The sequence below is a fragment of the Conger conger genome, chromosome 6, assembly GCF_963514075.1.
Source record: "Conger conger chromosome 6, fConCon1.1, whole genome shotgun sequence".
In the NCBI taxonomy this organism is placed as follows: Eukaryota; Metazoa; Chordata; class Actinopteri; order Anguilliformes; family Congridae; genus Conger; species Conger conger.
In genome coordinates, this window is record NC_083765.1 from 44,184,629 (window position 1) to 44,199,264 (window position 14,636).

The 14,636-nt window shown below is 48.1% G+C and overlaps 1 protein-coding gene across 4 annotated transcripts in view; it reads left to right on the forward strand.

The window, feature by feature from the left end:
* The window catches only part of LOC133130040 (zinc finger protein 536-like), a 163,703-nt gene that overhangs the window by 83,856 nt on the left and 65,211 nt on the right, over positions 1–14,636 (forward strand). For all 4 annotated transcript variants that reach the window (XM_061244260.1, XM_061244259.1, XM_061244261.1 and 1 more), the window contains one exon: positions 1,894–4,217. In XM_061244260.1, coding sequence (XP_061100244.1) covers positions 1,895–4,217 — 2,323 coding nt within the window. In that variant the 5' untranslated portion in view covers position 1,894. The remainder of the gene's footprint in view (positions 1–1,893; positions 4,218–14,636) is intronic.

Sequence of the window (14,636 nt, forward strand, 5' to 3'; positions counted from 1 at the left end):
TGCAAGCAACTGACAGCCCTAGTCTAAAGCTCTGCCTTGAATCTGCAAGATATTGAATGCTGATAAACCAAATGTTGCAAGGTACTCTGGGTAATAAACTCTATGGTGTGACAATGTACGCAGCGGGTGGAACAGGATGTCAGCTCACTGTCTGAAATATCACGTGAGATTTATCGTGAAATTACATGTTGAAAAGCAGTGAGGTGAGGATGTGGCTAGTGCATCAGTTCATCACCATTTTGTGTGTCAATGTCGGAGAAGCAGCCTGGTGCACGGCTGAGGCTGTACTCTGCCCCCTGCACACTGCAGGACCCAGGGTACCAGGGAATGACATGCCCCCTGAAGCTCACAAGCTCTAGTGGTCACCGGAGCTATAGCATGTGAGCGTGTGTGTGTGTGTCTGAGAGAGTGTGTGTGAGTGTGTGTGTGTTTGTGCATGTCTGAGAGAGTGTGTGTGTGAGTTTGTGCGTGTGTGTGTGTGTTTGTGTGTGTGTGTGTCAGTGTCTGTGTGTGAGTGTGTGTGTGTGTTTCCCTGGGTGTTCAGGCATGCGGCAGTGCTTGGGGAGGATTCTCATTACCCCCTGGTATTTACCTGTTGCTGGGCAGAAGCGGGATCAGTGTAATCTGTCATAAGAAGGGCACAGAAGTGAACAATGTCATCAGGCAGATAGCTGCCCGTGGCGTTCAGCCCTCAGTTTTAACCCAGAGTGCTGGATCACGAGCACACCACCCAGCCCAGCCTCCACAAGCTGCTTCTCCTCTTCTGGGAGATGACACTCCTCCCTCCGTGCTTAGTTGAAAAAAACTGAAGGATTCTTTTTCTCCCTTTTTTCATTTTTTTAACGATTACAATCATCTGTTATAGCACCTTGCACTGTTTCCAGACAGCATGCTAATCAGCTTAATGAGATATTCTGGGGGTTTTTTTCTTCTTTTTTTGGTTGTTGACCAAAGCTAAACTTTTGTTGTTTCCAGAGCCTGACCCTTCGGTTCCAGGGGAGCGGTGTAGCACGGACTGCAAGTGACCGTCAGTCCAGAAAATAACATTTTATGTATTCTTGTGTTCATTTGTGCCATACAGTGTGCCGTTGCAAGCAATTTAAATAGCCGGAAGACTTTGCTTTCAGACTGGTGCAACTGTTGTTTTGTCTTTCTGGGAAGCCTCATGAGAGAACACAAAGGCTCAAAGTGATGCACATCAAATTTATGTGCCTTTTTCATGGGAATTAAGCCAAGGCACGTTCCGCAGAACCAAGATAAGCAGGGTGTGTGTACCGAAGGTAGCCCCCCTGGTTTTAAGTGCCATTGTTACTGGCACAATTGTTTGTTAGGGGCTGGCTTGACGAACTGCCGAGGCACCGTTTCATCAAAGCCTGTAATTGAGAGAATACTGAGAGGTTGGGTCCAAGGTGTTTAATTATGCAGTAGCCAGTGTGTTCACGGCCCAGTTATTTAATCAAAATGGCATTGCGCGGCGGTTGAGAAGGTTGAAGGAGTGTTGTTTTTCGGCGGCTTTCTGTGTTTGAGTTAGCAGGTTCTTCCCGTGTCCACGTGAGTTTTCTTCTGGTACTCCAGTTTCCTCCCACAGCCCAAACACATGCAGGCTAGGTTAATTGGAGAGTCTAAAATGCCCCTAGGTATAAGTGTATGAAAAAATGGCATGTGTGCCCTGCGATAGATTGGCAACGTGCCCAGGGTCTATTCCTGCCTCTCACCCAATGCATGCTGGGATACCCCCCTCCCCCAACCCTGACTAGGTTAGATAATGGATGGATAACAGTAAAATATTCTGGGGTGAAAATTCTAATGGAAAAGCTCATTGTAAACTGTATTACTTGGCTTTATCCTTGTTTGGTTTGTTATGATCTCACCCCTATTTCTCCTGTCCCATAGGATGGAGGAATCGAGTTTGTGCCTTGGCGTGTCCTCAGCGGTACCTGAAGCGGACGGCCACCTGAGCAGCGCAGCACTCAACGGCCGCTATCCTGTGAGCCAGAAGCTGCAGCAGCTCACCTCCCAGCTCAGCCATGGCTTCTCCGAGCTCCCCGGCCGCCAGCAGACCCCGGAGGAGAAAGCCGCCACCCCGCTGGATGAGAAGAGCCACTCGGTCCTGGCCAGCCCTCCAATCAGCAGCCAGATGGCCCTGCTGGCCAATCAGCTCAACCGGGACATGGACGCCAGCGGCCTGGGCCTGAACGGGAGGGTGGAGCTTCAGCACTTCCTCAACGGGCAGAACCTGGGCCTCATGTCTCAGCTCAATGACATGGAGGACGACGCCCGCAAGAACAGGAAGTACCCGTGCCCGCTGTGCGGCAAGCGCTTCCGCTTCAACAGCATCCTCTCGCTGCACATGCGCACGCACACGGGCGAGAAGCCCTTCAAGTGCCCCTACTGCGACCACCGGGCGGCGCAGAAGGGCAACCTGAAGATCCACCTGCGCACCCACAAGCTGGGCAACCTGGGCAAGGGCCGCGGCCGGGTGCGCGAGGAGAACCGGCTGCTGCACGAGCTGGAGGAGCGGGCCATCCTGAGGGACAAGCAGCTGAGGAGCAGCCTGGCCCAGCCGCGGCTCGACATCAGACAGCCCTCCCTGCCCTTCCAGCAGCCCCAGAACCACCAACACCTCCAGCACCACCCTCCGCACCACCTGCCCACGGTGCACACCCAGCAGCAGCAGCAGCAGCCTACATCCGCTTGCAGCCTCCTCACCCCGACCAGCCTGGGAGTCCCCGACAACCAGTCCCCCCTGCCTCGGCCGTCCCCGTCCCCGAAGCCGGCCAGCGCCCTGGACGAACAGGTGGCCCCGCCGGCGCCCGCCCCGGCCCCCGCCCCCGCGGCGGGGTTCCGCTGCACCTTCTGCAAGGGCAAGTTCAAGAAGCGGGAGGAGCTGGACCGACACATCCGCATCCTGCACAAGCCCTACAAGTGCACGCTCTGCGAGTTCGCCACATCCCAGGAGGAGGACCTCATCGCCCACGTGGAGAAGGCCCACATCACCGCCGAGTCGGCCCAGGGGCAGGGAGGCCTGGCGGGCGGGGCCAGCGGGGAGAAGCCCGTCAACGAGTTCCGCTGCGAGGTGTGCAGCCAGACCTTCAGCCAGGCCTGGTTCCTGAAGGGTCACATGCGGAAGCACAAGGACTCCTTCGAGCACAGCTGCCAGATCTGCGGCCGGCGCTTCAAGGAGCCCTGGTTTCTTAAGAACCACATGAAGGTCCACCTGAACAAACTCAACGCGAAGTCGAAGCCCCAAGCCGACCAAGAAGCATCGATGAAAATGAACCACCTGGCGCAAGAGGCTCATGCCAACCTCTACTCGCGCTACATCTCCTGCCTACAAGGTGGGTTCCTCTCACCTGACAAGGCGGCCCTTTCCGAGCAGCACCCCCTCCTGGCTAAAGCAGGGATTGCCATGAAGGAGAAGGACATTCCAGGGAAACTGCATGGGCCGATCGTGGGCATGGGCCACGCTTCAGCAGAAAGGGATAAGCGCTCCCTCATGGGCTGCCTAAACCTGGTTCCCCCCCTCAAGTCCAGCTGCATGGAGCACCTGCAGGCTGCTGCTAAGGTGGCAGAGATGGACCCTCTCAACAGCTACCAGGCCTGGCAAATCATGGCACGGGGGATGGCTATGGACCGGTCCTTCATGCCTAAGGAGCAGTACCACATGCCTCGAATCTCGGACGAGGACGCGGTGGCCGCGAGGATGATCTACGGCAAGGAGAAGCACGACTATCCGGGAATGGGGCCCGACGGCTCCAGGCGGAAGCAGCACGTGGACGGGATGATGGGAGCGGCCAGGGGGCCCAACGTGCTGCCCTGCAAGGACAACGGCAGCTTCAACGGCAGTCGAGAGTTCCACGGCCCGCACGGCGGAGGAGCGACCGGCCCGGCCCACAGCCAGGAGTACGGCCTGCCGGGCGTGAAGGAGAAGCACACCGAGTGCCCGGACTGCGGCCGGGCCTTCAGGACGTACCACCAGATGGTGGTCCACTCCCGGGTGCACAGCAAGGAGCGGCAGCCTGCGGACGGCACCGTCCACCATCGTCTGGGCCTGGACGAGCGGCGCGGCTCCGCCAGCGACCCCGAGTCCCAGTCCATCAGCCGCTCCACCACGCCGGGCTCCTCCAACGTGACGGAGGACAGCGGGCCCGGTGGAGGACAGTCCCGGGCCGGGAGCACGCAGGAGGATAGCCCTCACCCGTCTCCGCCCTCCTCAGGTAGGACCTCCGCTCTTGCCGTCCCCTTTCTAATTCCAAAACTGCTCATTCTGAATCCATTCAGTCATACGGGCTACCTGTAAAATCTCGACATTGTAACCTTAGTATCCCTGGTCTGCTTACACATGCCTTGATAAGATGCAGCCAAGGGTGCCCTCTTGTTCCAATCTCTCAGTCATAGCTAATTACATAGCCCCTGGTCAAATCTGCAATGTCTAGGCTTTGGGGTCCAGTTTATACACTTGGCAGGCGCCGTCAGCAGCTGAGACTCTCTGCAGTCCAAATTCATACCTTTTAAATGATTCAGACCAGTTCAGTGTGTTGTCAAGCTACAGATATTCACAGTCACAGTAGATGTCAGTGAATAAATATAAATTCTGCTGGGACGCAGGGGGGGCCAGCCTCTTCCTCTCCTCAGAATGTGGTCTGCTCGGTCGTGTGTCTGAAATACCGCCATTTCAGAGAGGGAACAGGCGAGGGCCGCGGCTCGCTTCAGCGGATCGCATTCGTCACGCGCCAGTTGTTTCCTGGAAGGCTCGTCATCATGCCTTGGCATGGGTCTCACTTGGCCCCCTTCAGAGGCTCGTAGACAGGCCAATCCCCCCCCCCAACACCCGCTCCCCCAGCCTCCTAATGCCGTCAATGCGGATAAACCCACGGACATGCAGGTGGACACTGTTGTCTGCCCATTTACGCTTCGACCACAGAAGAAGAAGCAGTGTGACTGGGTCGCTTTGAAATCCAAGTGGTGGCTCTGGATTAACAGTACCGGGGGAACAATCGGCCATGTTGAAATCGCCGCGCATTAAAAGCAAAGCTCTGTCGGTTTACTGCTGCCACATTCCACAAATACCTCTGATACTTAATGCCTTTTGTTGAAATACCCATCAACCTCTGGACTAGGCCTGCATCCAGAACCCCTGAGCTTTCTTTACGGGAATGCTACACTCCTAGAAAAAACGGGTGCTGAAAGGCTTCTTTGGCTTGTCTTCATAGCAGAAACCTTCTTAGATGTTTTTGTAACCCTCTGTGGTAGGTGTAGAAAGTGTGAGCCCCCCTCCCCACCCCCACCCCCAAATTGAACTATTTTTCCTGATAAAGAAGCCTTGAACTAGATATCTAAATGTTGTTACTGTTACTGGTACTGTAAGGTATGTTATTAAGGGAGGTAGTAAGGCTTTTTGAAAAAGAGAGACATTGGACCCAGTACAGCAGAAAACCGACAAGCTGGAGGGATTAAGTGCATGTTTACTTGGATTTAAGTAGGCTGTTGCTAATGATTACAGAACTCTTAAAGGTAACTTCCTCATCCCTTGGGGAGAGAAGACTACAGCTAAGCACTGTGCCTGTTAATTGGGTCACAACTGTGTGATAATCAGTTGGTTTAAGCTAAACAAGACACTAATTAAAGATATACTGTACGTTTAAAGAAGATTAAAAATATTTCCAGCTTCATTTGTCAAGCTAAATACATATATAAGTCGCGACGGAGAATTGGCTAAGCTAAAGGCCCAAAACAAATTAATTTAAACAGTAAGTGAAAATAGCAGTTCCGAGGTATCCTCGCATTTTCAGTGTAATGGAAGGGGCTGGAACATTCGAGCTGACCGTGTTTGTTTTAATCTAAGAAACAATAAGAGATAACCCGCCCTCTGTAATTAGGAGTTTATTAGAAAGAGATGGAGATAAAGTCATTTACACGCTATTAAATGCAGGAGAATGGAGATGGGTGGATGGAAGCACTTACTGTTTCACCAGCTTTTATCTACCTGATTCTGCGCTTAATAACTTTGACTCATATTCAGGGTTTTGCTTTTCATATTTTCTTGAATCGAAAGTAAAAGTGTAGTACGTATATTAACATCGTTATGTTCATATTTCATTATACTGAAATATATATTTTTATATTTTATACCTTTCCTATTTTATACCTTTGAAAAAGACTGAAAAACTTGCAGAACCTTATACATGTAAGTTAATTACCATAATCCTCTATTAAATTAGACTGTTTCTAGTGTAATGTTTTGTAAGGGTGTCTGCTTGGAGAAGGTTTCTTTGACTCCCTACCTGACTGCTGAACCACAGAAATCTGCAGACACCACAGCTCTCCAGAAGTGTAATTTCAGTTTCCTGCATTAGAGCAAAGACTACAAATCAGGGGTGCATCGTGGGAATCGGGCTCCTGTAGCAGCACGCACCTGCAGACTGCAGGAGATGAGCAGACACAGCACGCGACAGCCATTCATCCATTATCCAACCCGCACACTCCTGGTCAGGGTCGCGGGGGGGCTGGGGCACATCCCAGCATGCACGGGGAGCCAGGCAGGAATACACCCTGGATGTTTCACTAATCTGCTGCAGGGCACACACACCATTCACTCACACACACTTCACTCACACACTCAGGCAAATCTAGAGTCACCGATTAGCCAACTTGCATGTCTTAAACCGGTGTGTCTGGAGGACATATAGTGTTCATTTAACTTAGTTTATATGAAAATCAAAGTTTTCACTCAACATTTCATCAGTGGGTCTTGGATTGCATGATGACATTCAGTACATCAGTGGTGCTAAAACGCATGCTTCTCACACAAAACACACGCATCACTCACATTCAGGAATTTGGGGAGTTTTAATTAGACGTGTGACTGATGAGTGAAGGAAGAGAATGAGGTGTCATTGCTTGCTGTTTTCTCTTTTGTTAAAACTAACAGGATGTAGTTGGCTGAACCTCAGAATACGTGCATTTGCACTGAATTTCCATTGAATTTTCCCCTTATTTTTTCTTCCTACATGGATATAGTAACTCCTGCCCCCTTCTTCCAAACAGCTGCAGTTCTGGCAGGGTTGAACTGTGATTATAGCAGCTCTTCTCTCTTTGACACCAGCTTTGTTGAAAAGGCTGAAGAGATCACCGCTTAAGAGCGTCTTCTCGAGACCTGTTCTGTGAAACAAGCTCCTTCCTTCATTCATGTTTCCAGACTCCCCTCGTCTCTGCTGTTTCTTTATTGTAATTTAGGTCCCCGTTCTCTTTTTTTTTCGGTCTGGCTCGTGGAATAGGAAGGACTGTACTCCCGGATTGTGTGCGGTGGAGTTGATAAACACGGGGGCAGGGGAGGGGGTAGTGTGTCTGAATTCATCACAGAGGCCCTTTGAGCCGCGGATGTGTGCTGGGGACGGGGAGTGAAAAGCAGCACAGAGGCCATTGTGACCTGATGTAATACCGTGTAAGGGGGGATCGGGAGGCCACGGGGCTGCTTAAAATGCTCCCGCTCTCTCCTCAGGGAGGCAGCGAGGACAAGTGTGTGTGTGTGTCTGTGTGTGTGTGTGTGTGTGTGTGCGAGGGTGTACAGTGTGTGTGAGAGAGTGTGTGTGTGTCTGTGACTGTATGTGTGTGTGTGTGAGAGAGTGTGTGTGCCTATGTTTGTGTGGGTATGTGTGTTTGTGCGTGTGTGAGAGTGTATGAGGGTGTGTGTGTGTGTGTGTGTGTGTTTGTGAGAGAGAGTGTTTGGGGGGGTGTGGGATGGGTTGAATTCACAGCATGGTATGCAGCTGTTTGTCATGCAAGAGAAAGGATGTATGAATCAGTGAACAAATGAAAATAACACCAAATGAAGCAGAAAATGAGTTTATGCTGTGAGTCTCTTTCATACTGCCGGGAAGCCCTGCAAATTTCCTGTATATAGCCATGAAGCCCTGTGAATGTCCTTTATACAGCCATGAAGCCCTGTGAATGTCCTTTATACGGACATGAAGCATAATGAATCTCCTTTATACAGTCTTGAAGCCCTGTGAATGTCCTTTATACGGACATGAAGCATTATGAATCTCCTTTATACAGTCATGAAGCCCTGTGAATCTTCCTCATACGGACATGAAGCATTATGAATGTCCTTTATACAGTCATGAAGCCCTGTGAATGTCCTTTATACGGACATGAAGCATTATGAATCTCCTTATACGGACATGAAGCCCTGTGAATCTCTTGTATACAGCTGGGAAGCCGTGTTGAAGATCAAGTTGCAAAATCGATGAATGAATGGTTGGATGGATAGATGGATGAGAGAGTGAATAAATAAATAAACAAACAAATAAATGAATAAAGAATGAAAAGGCCCTTTTCATGCTGAAATAGCTTTCCTCAATGAGAAACAGACCACCCCCTCTTTGTTTTAACTCCTCCCTGTACCCTGTACTTTTGGCTAGAGACCTGATTTTTTTTCCCGTTTTGAGAATCCTCCATGTCTAAATATTTTTTAGAGGAATGCCGCTTTTAACACAGCAAGGATTAGCGGTTTATCCCGCGGTCTTTTTCAGCTTTCAAACGTGTAGGCAAAGTACTCGCTCCGTACAAATTGGAAATTGGATTTGCTTTCCAACGCCTAAGGTTATAAAGGCATGGATATCCATCTAATTACATAATTACAATGGGGGGTAATTACACATGCAGACTACTGTTACAGTGTAATTGCTGCATAATTAAAGCAAAATGACCAGAACAGTAACTGGGAGGAACAGAATAGCGCTATTTTTATCTTCTCTTTATGCTGCAGTTGCGGATAGCAGAAGGGCACCTGTTTGTTTAAAATTCAAATGGAGGATTTACACAAGGTGACGCTGTCCTGAAATGACAGACATCTTATTTTATGCCTGGATGCCATGACTAATGTCCGACGGCGCCCTTGGATACAGGGGGATGGCGAAAACGTATCCGTTATGTTCCAGGAGTAAATAAAGACATATTTCAGAAAGTTGACACAATGAGAAATATACGCAAGGCTATTCTCCAGAATATCCAGAAACATCACCCCTCAGGTTGAATGCAGTCCTTGAGATCGAGTCGAGTCCCGGTTTGGTTTGCAACTTAATTGCACTGCTTGTGGTACAGATTGGACAAATAAAATGTTGTGTCTAAATAATTTGACACAGAAATCTGATTGTCATTCAGTCGAAACCCTTTTCCTCACTCACCCTGTTTTAATTTTTAAATGGGGGAGAATCCTATATTGTGATTTGTGCTAAATTAGCTGGATTTTTGGATACATTGTGTCAGTGCCTTTTCAGTAGCGACTTCCATTAATGACTGAATGACTGCTTTTACCAACCTGTGTGTGTTTCCCACTTCTGTATTCAAAAGAAAAGCCCTTTGTTTCATGGCATTTATTTACAATATTTGATGATCTATACAATGTATACAAAATGTGCCACGGGACTGCATGTTTAGCAAAGTAATTGGTTATGTTTCAGGTGCCTAAAGTTTAATAGTTTATATTCTAACATGTTTTGTTTGAGTGTGGTTGGCACATTACTGTACAATGCCCTTGTATCTGATTCATTTTCATTTTATTTTTTTATTTCTCTCCCTCTTTTGTATCTTACTGTCATATACAGAGTGAAATAATATACATTTACCAAAAGGGGAATTAACTCATAAAATATATGGGTACACAGTATGATTGGGGTTGTAAATCAGCTAAAGATAATACCCTGTTCACAGTGCAATTCTCCTTTTTTTATCTCTATCATGTAGTTTATTAATAAGGTGTCTGTCTATTTCCGGCTGGAGTGTGCTGGATTTTTACATTTATATGAAGGGGTTGAACTGGCATCTGCCAGTGATATTTTAACCATGTGAGACCCAGTGTTGAAATAATGCAATATTTATTTTCAGGCACTCCAGAGACACTAAATATCAGCTGTATCAGTTTTGAACAACATTTCCCAGTTACTAGTTCCCAGGCCCTACCCTATATTTTAGCAACATAGCGACTTCTTCAGCTGTTACCCAGAAAGTGTCTAGAGTACAACATTTTGGTTCCAGTTACATCAATGGGTCTCACTGGGTTTTAACCTTTGTGTTGTCTTAAGGGCCAAACATGACCCGCCACTATGTTTAACAGCAGAGAAAACCCTCGAAATGATATTTTTTCAACTTGAAATTTCATGACAAAGTTTGTGATGGATGACAGGTTGCTTCTTCATGCAAAATCGATTTGGGGTTTAAAATTCAATGAAGCTGCTTTATTTTAGGGGTTTAGTGAAGGCGGGTCATTTTTGACCCTTAGGACAAGGGGAAAATGTTAAGACTACACAAGGAGCTTGGTTCGGGCTCAGGCTGGTATGAGCTGAGACTATGGCTCATACAACGGGCACATATAATAATGATGCACCATACATCCGTCCGAGAGGCAACACATCGAATGTCCTGCTGCTGCTGTCAATGAAGTGAAAATGCCTTGCTCTAAACATGGTCGGATCACAGTCACCTGATCCGCATTTGTTTATTTTTCATTTAGCATCTTTTAGCAGCCACGCTCAAAAGCGCAGCTATGCAGAAACCCAGGCATTCTCTAGACCCAAGCTCTCTGCTTAATAATGAATTAAACAGAAATATTTCTTTATGAAAAGACGGTCTGTGACGTTGGCGCCTGTGCTGATCCGTGCGTTCGGTGAACGCGGAAACAGAGGTTGGTTGGGCTGCATTGTGAAACAGTCGGTGGCGTCGGCTGATATTGCCCAACAAATGCCATATCTGTTTGATACGGGCCCCAGAAGATCCATCCCGTGCACCCCTAAAATAAATCATAATAATTGTAATATTGTTGTGTTTTAATAATGTTAATATTTGTGTATTGTAAAAACAATATGGCTTTTATTATAAGGTGCTGGAGTGACAGGCGTTACTTCTGCCCTATAGTGTTGTTGAGAGACTCTCCCTGTGACATTGGGGACTGTAGTTACAGTAATGTTTTACTGGTCCGATTAGCGTTCTCTGCTTTGTTAGAAAAACAACAACTTCCTGAGCCGCATTAAAAATAACAGGAAGTTCCTTTGCTCTGTCATCAAAAGAGAAGGAGGTTGTGCAAAATACTGATTACACAGGGTGTGGATGCATTTAAAGAGGATGCTTCTCGAAAAAAACATTCACATATTTGTGAAACGTGACCTTTACATTCTATTTTTGCTCCATGCGTCTTCAGGTTTACCCATATCGCAAATATTGATTTTGCATATGTACAGTATTTACTGTAGTAAGATATATTCTTACTCGTCTTCACCTTGGATATAATATTTTTGTGGTCAACTGTTCAATGCAGTACAGTGTCTTTCCCAAATTCAAATGTAAATATGTAGCAAATGTTATTAAATAATAATTATTGACATTATTAAGGCATATTCAGTCGTCTCATAGAGCAGGACAATTATTGAAATATTGACATGGGTGTTTTTAAGCAAGGTAGGGACCCTTGCTGTGTGATGAACTCTAAATTGGAGGCCTTTTAGCAGCCAAATTTGCCATCTACGTTTCAGTGCAAAAATATATTTAAGATCTGAAGCATTGATGCATTTTTATAGTAGTATTTAGTACAGTAGTATTTTTTTATTTACATACTATATTGGACAGCTATCATGACTTTCTTTTGTCCATTTATGTTGAAAGGACAGAAAGCCAGCTTGGAATCGCGGAAGTGGTGCGCTATGTCTGAAGAAGCTAACTCGGGTCAAGTTGGAGGTGGTTCCCATGCGAAAGAGCAAGAGAATACATTGACCTTTGCCTCATTACGCATGGAAGACCAGCTATGGGATAGCATGGCAGACATATTGTTTCTCTCTCTCACGCAGGCACACACACACACACACACACACACAGGAAAGCAGTGTACATATTTACATACACCGTATGAGAAAGGAATACTACTCTCCGGAACGCGGACTGATTCATACACAAATTGGAAGGGCATTTAAATTGGTAATTTGAATTTCTTGCTTTTTCTGGAGGAGTCCACTGCTGTGTGTGTCTCTGTGTCTCACTCCTAACCCCCCTGCAAACCAAAACCCCACTCCTAACCCCCCTGCAAGCCAAAACCCCACTCCTACCCCCCCTGCAAACCAAAAACCCCACTCCTACCCCCCCTGCAAGCCAAAACCCAACTCCTAACCCCCCTGCAAACAAAAACCCCACTCCTAACCCCCCTGCAAACCAAAACCCCACTCCTAACCCACCTGCAAGCCAAAACCCCACTCCTACCCCCCCTGCAAACCAAAACCCCACTCCTAACCCCCCTGCAAGTCAAAAGGAAAAAGGAAAAAAAACCTTTTTGTGAGGACATAACAACATCACAGAACACAAGATAAGTTGTGTTATATTTTATCACTTCTTCTTTAGCGACAGTCATCTCCTAACGAAAGGGAAATAGATTAAAAAGACGAGGGGGAAAAAAATGAAGTCAGAGGATTAAGATCTTGCTTTTTTTTTGCCTACGCATTCCAATTGTTCTTAAAATATTTGGCAATGTCAATTAGTAAGTGAGCAGAGCTGGCTGATGAGCACAATTTTGCGCTCGAGCGAGCTCGCCATTGTTGCGTGGCGCGCAGCAGATTTCTGAGGTCATTACCATTCTGTGTGAGGCCAGCCCAGCTGCTCCTCACTGCCTGCGCCAACACTACACCAGGGCCCCCCGTGCAGGCCGGGTACTGGGGCTGGAGGGAGGGAGGGAGGGAGGGGGGGAGAGGGAGAGGGAGGGAGGGAGGGAGAGGGGGGGTGGGAGAGGGGGGGTGGAGGGAGGGAGGGAGAGAGGGAGAGAGAGGGAGGGGGACAGAGGGGGAGGGGAGATCAAGAGAGAGGGGGGGAGGGGGGACAGTGAGTGGGAGAGAGAGGGTGAGAGAGAGGGAGGGGGAGACAGAGGGAGAATGAGAGAGAGGGAGAGGAAGGAGGGAGAGAGAGAGAGAGGGAGAACTATGATGAGGAGATTGAGGAGGAAAGCAATGGCTTCTCCCTGTTTCTCCCACTCTCTACGGTTACCATGCTCACTCCTAACCTCACTGGTAAACCAAAGGAAAAAAAGAGGAAAAAAACCTTTTGTGAGTGAGTTTTTGTCATTAGTCAAATAACACAAAGATGCACACATGCACACATACACACACACAGGACCACACACAGCTCGATGTTACAGAGAGAGGGAGAATCTGAGAGAGAAATCACAAAGTTAGAGAGAAAGAGAGTGTGACAACTGTAGTGTCAAACCTTGGGACCAGAACCTGCTGTCACACGCTAGCAATGCACAGTGACATCACCACATAATTAACTCAACAGAGACATACAGTACAGCTGCCCAGAGTTCCATAGTGATGTCACCCTGTCTGTCAGGGAACATTATTCCAGAACTGCATTTCCCATAATACATCAACACCAGTACCCCCTTGACCAGAGTCAGGGCACATGAGCAATTGAAACCCCAGCTTGGAGACAAATTGGCACAGTTCACAGCTGTTTCAGGCTATAGGGTATAGTCTTTATAACGATTTCCAGTGTAGTCCAGTGTAGTTATGTAGTTCATAAACCCAAATTATGAGAACATACATATATACATTTTCTTATGGTTATTTTCTACATATCAATTAGGAATATAAAGCCATCCATAAAACCTGCATTTATTTTCAAGGTCTTTCTGGAAGTACACTGGTATGGGTTCACTCCTTTTAGATCTAATGTTGGAATTGATATGCAGTCTGATCGATATCTCCGTACTGACCCAATGCTGGATATACCCGCGACGCCCTTGGTCCTTGGCAAATCTTTTTTTAAAAGGGCTGCACTTTTACGAATGACAAAAACGCACGCTGCTTCTATCTCACCTCCCGAATCTGCCACCCAGTGTCTGCCCAAAGGAGGAGGAACGCGTGTTCACTCTGAGTTAAAACACCTCGCGTGTGCTAGTCCCAGCGGCACGCTTTAATGCGCTCCCCTTAGCATCGTCCCGCTCTGCTGGTGTCGTACCGTTCGGAAGCCCGTCACCTGACCTCTCTCACCTGCGCGCAGGTAGACTGCGCTGCCTGTGTGCTGCGTCAGAACCCCAGGCCTGGCTCACAGCTGCCAGGCCTCCAGCTCCCTGCGAGGGAGAGGAGAGAGGGGTGAGAAAGAGGAGGGAGGGATGAGGAGAAAGAGGAGAGGGGGATGAGGGGATGGAGAGAGAGGAGAGAGGGAAGGAGGGAGGAAGGAGGAAATCCCAGCAGCCATATTGTGCACGGTTCAGTAGGAGCGGGGCCCTCTGGGTTCAGTAGGAGCGGGGCCCTCTGGGTTCTGTAGGAGTGTGGTTATGTTGTAGCGGGGTTCTGTCCGAGCAGGGTTCTGTCGAAGCTGGGCCCTGTAGGAGAGGGGTTCTGTAGGAGAGCTGGTTTCTGTTGTAGCAGGGTGCTCTGTGTTCTCTTGTAGCGGGCCACTCTGGGTTCTGTTGCAGTGGGCATGTTGTTCAGCGTGGTGCTGGTTGTGGCTGTTCAGCATGGTGCTGGTTGTGGTTGTTTAGCATGGTGTTGGGGGTGGTTGTTCAGCATGGTGCTGGTTGTGGTTCGTCAGCATGGTGTTGGGGGTGGTTGTTCAGCATGGTGATGATGGTGGTTGTTCAGCATGGTGCTGGTTGT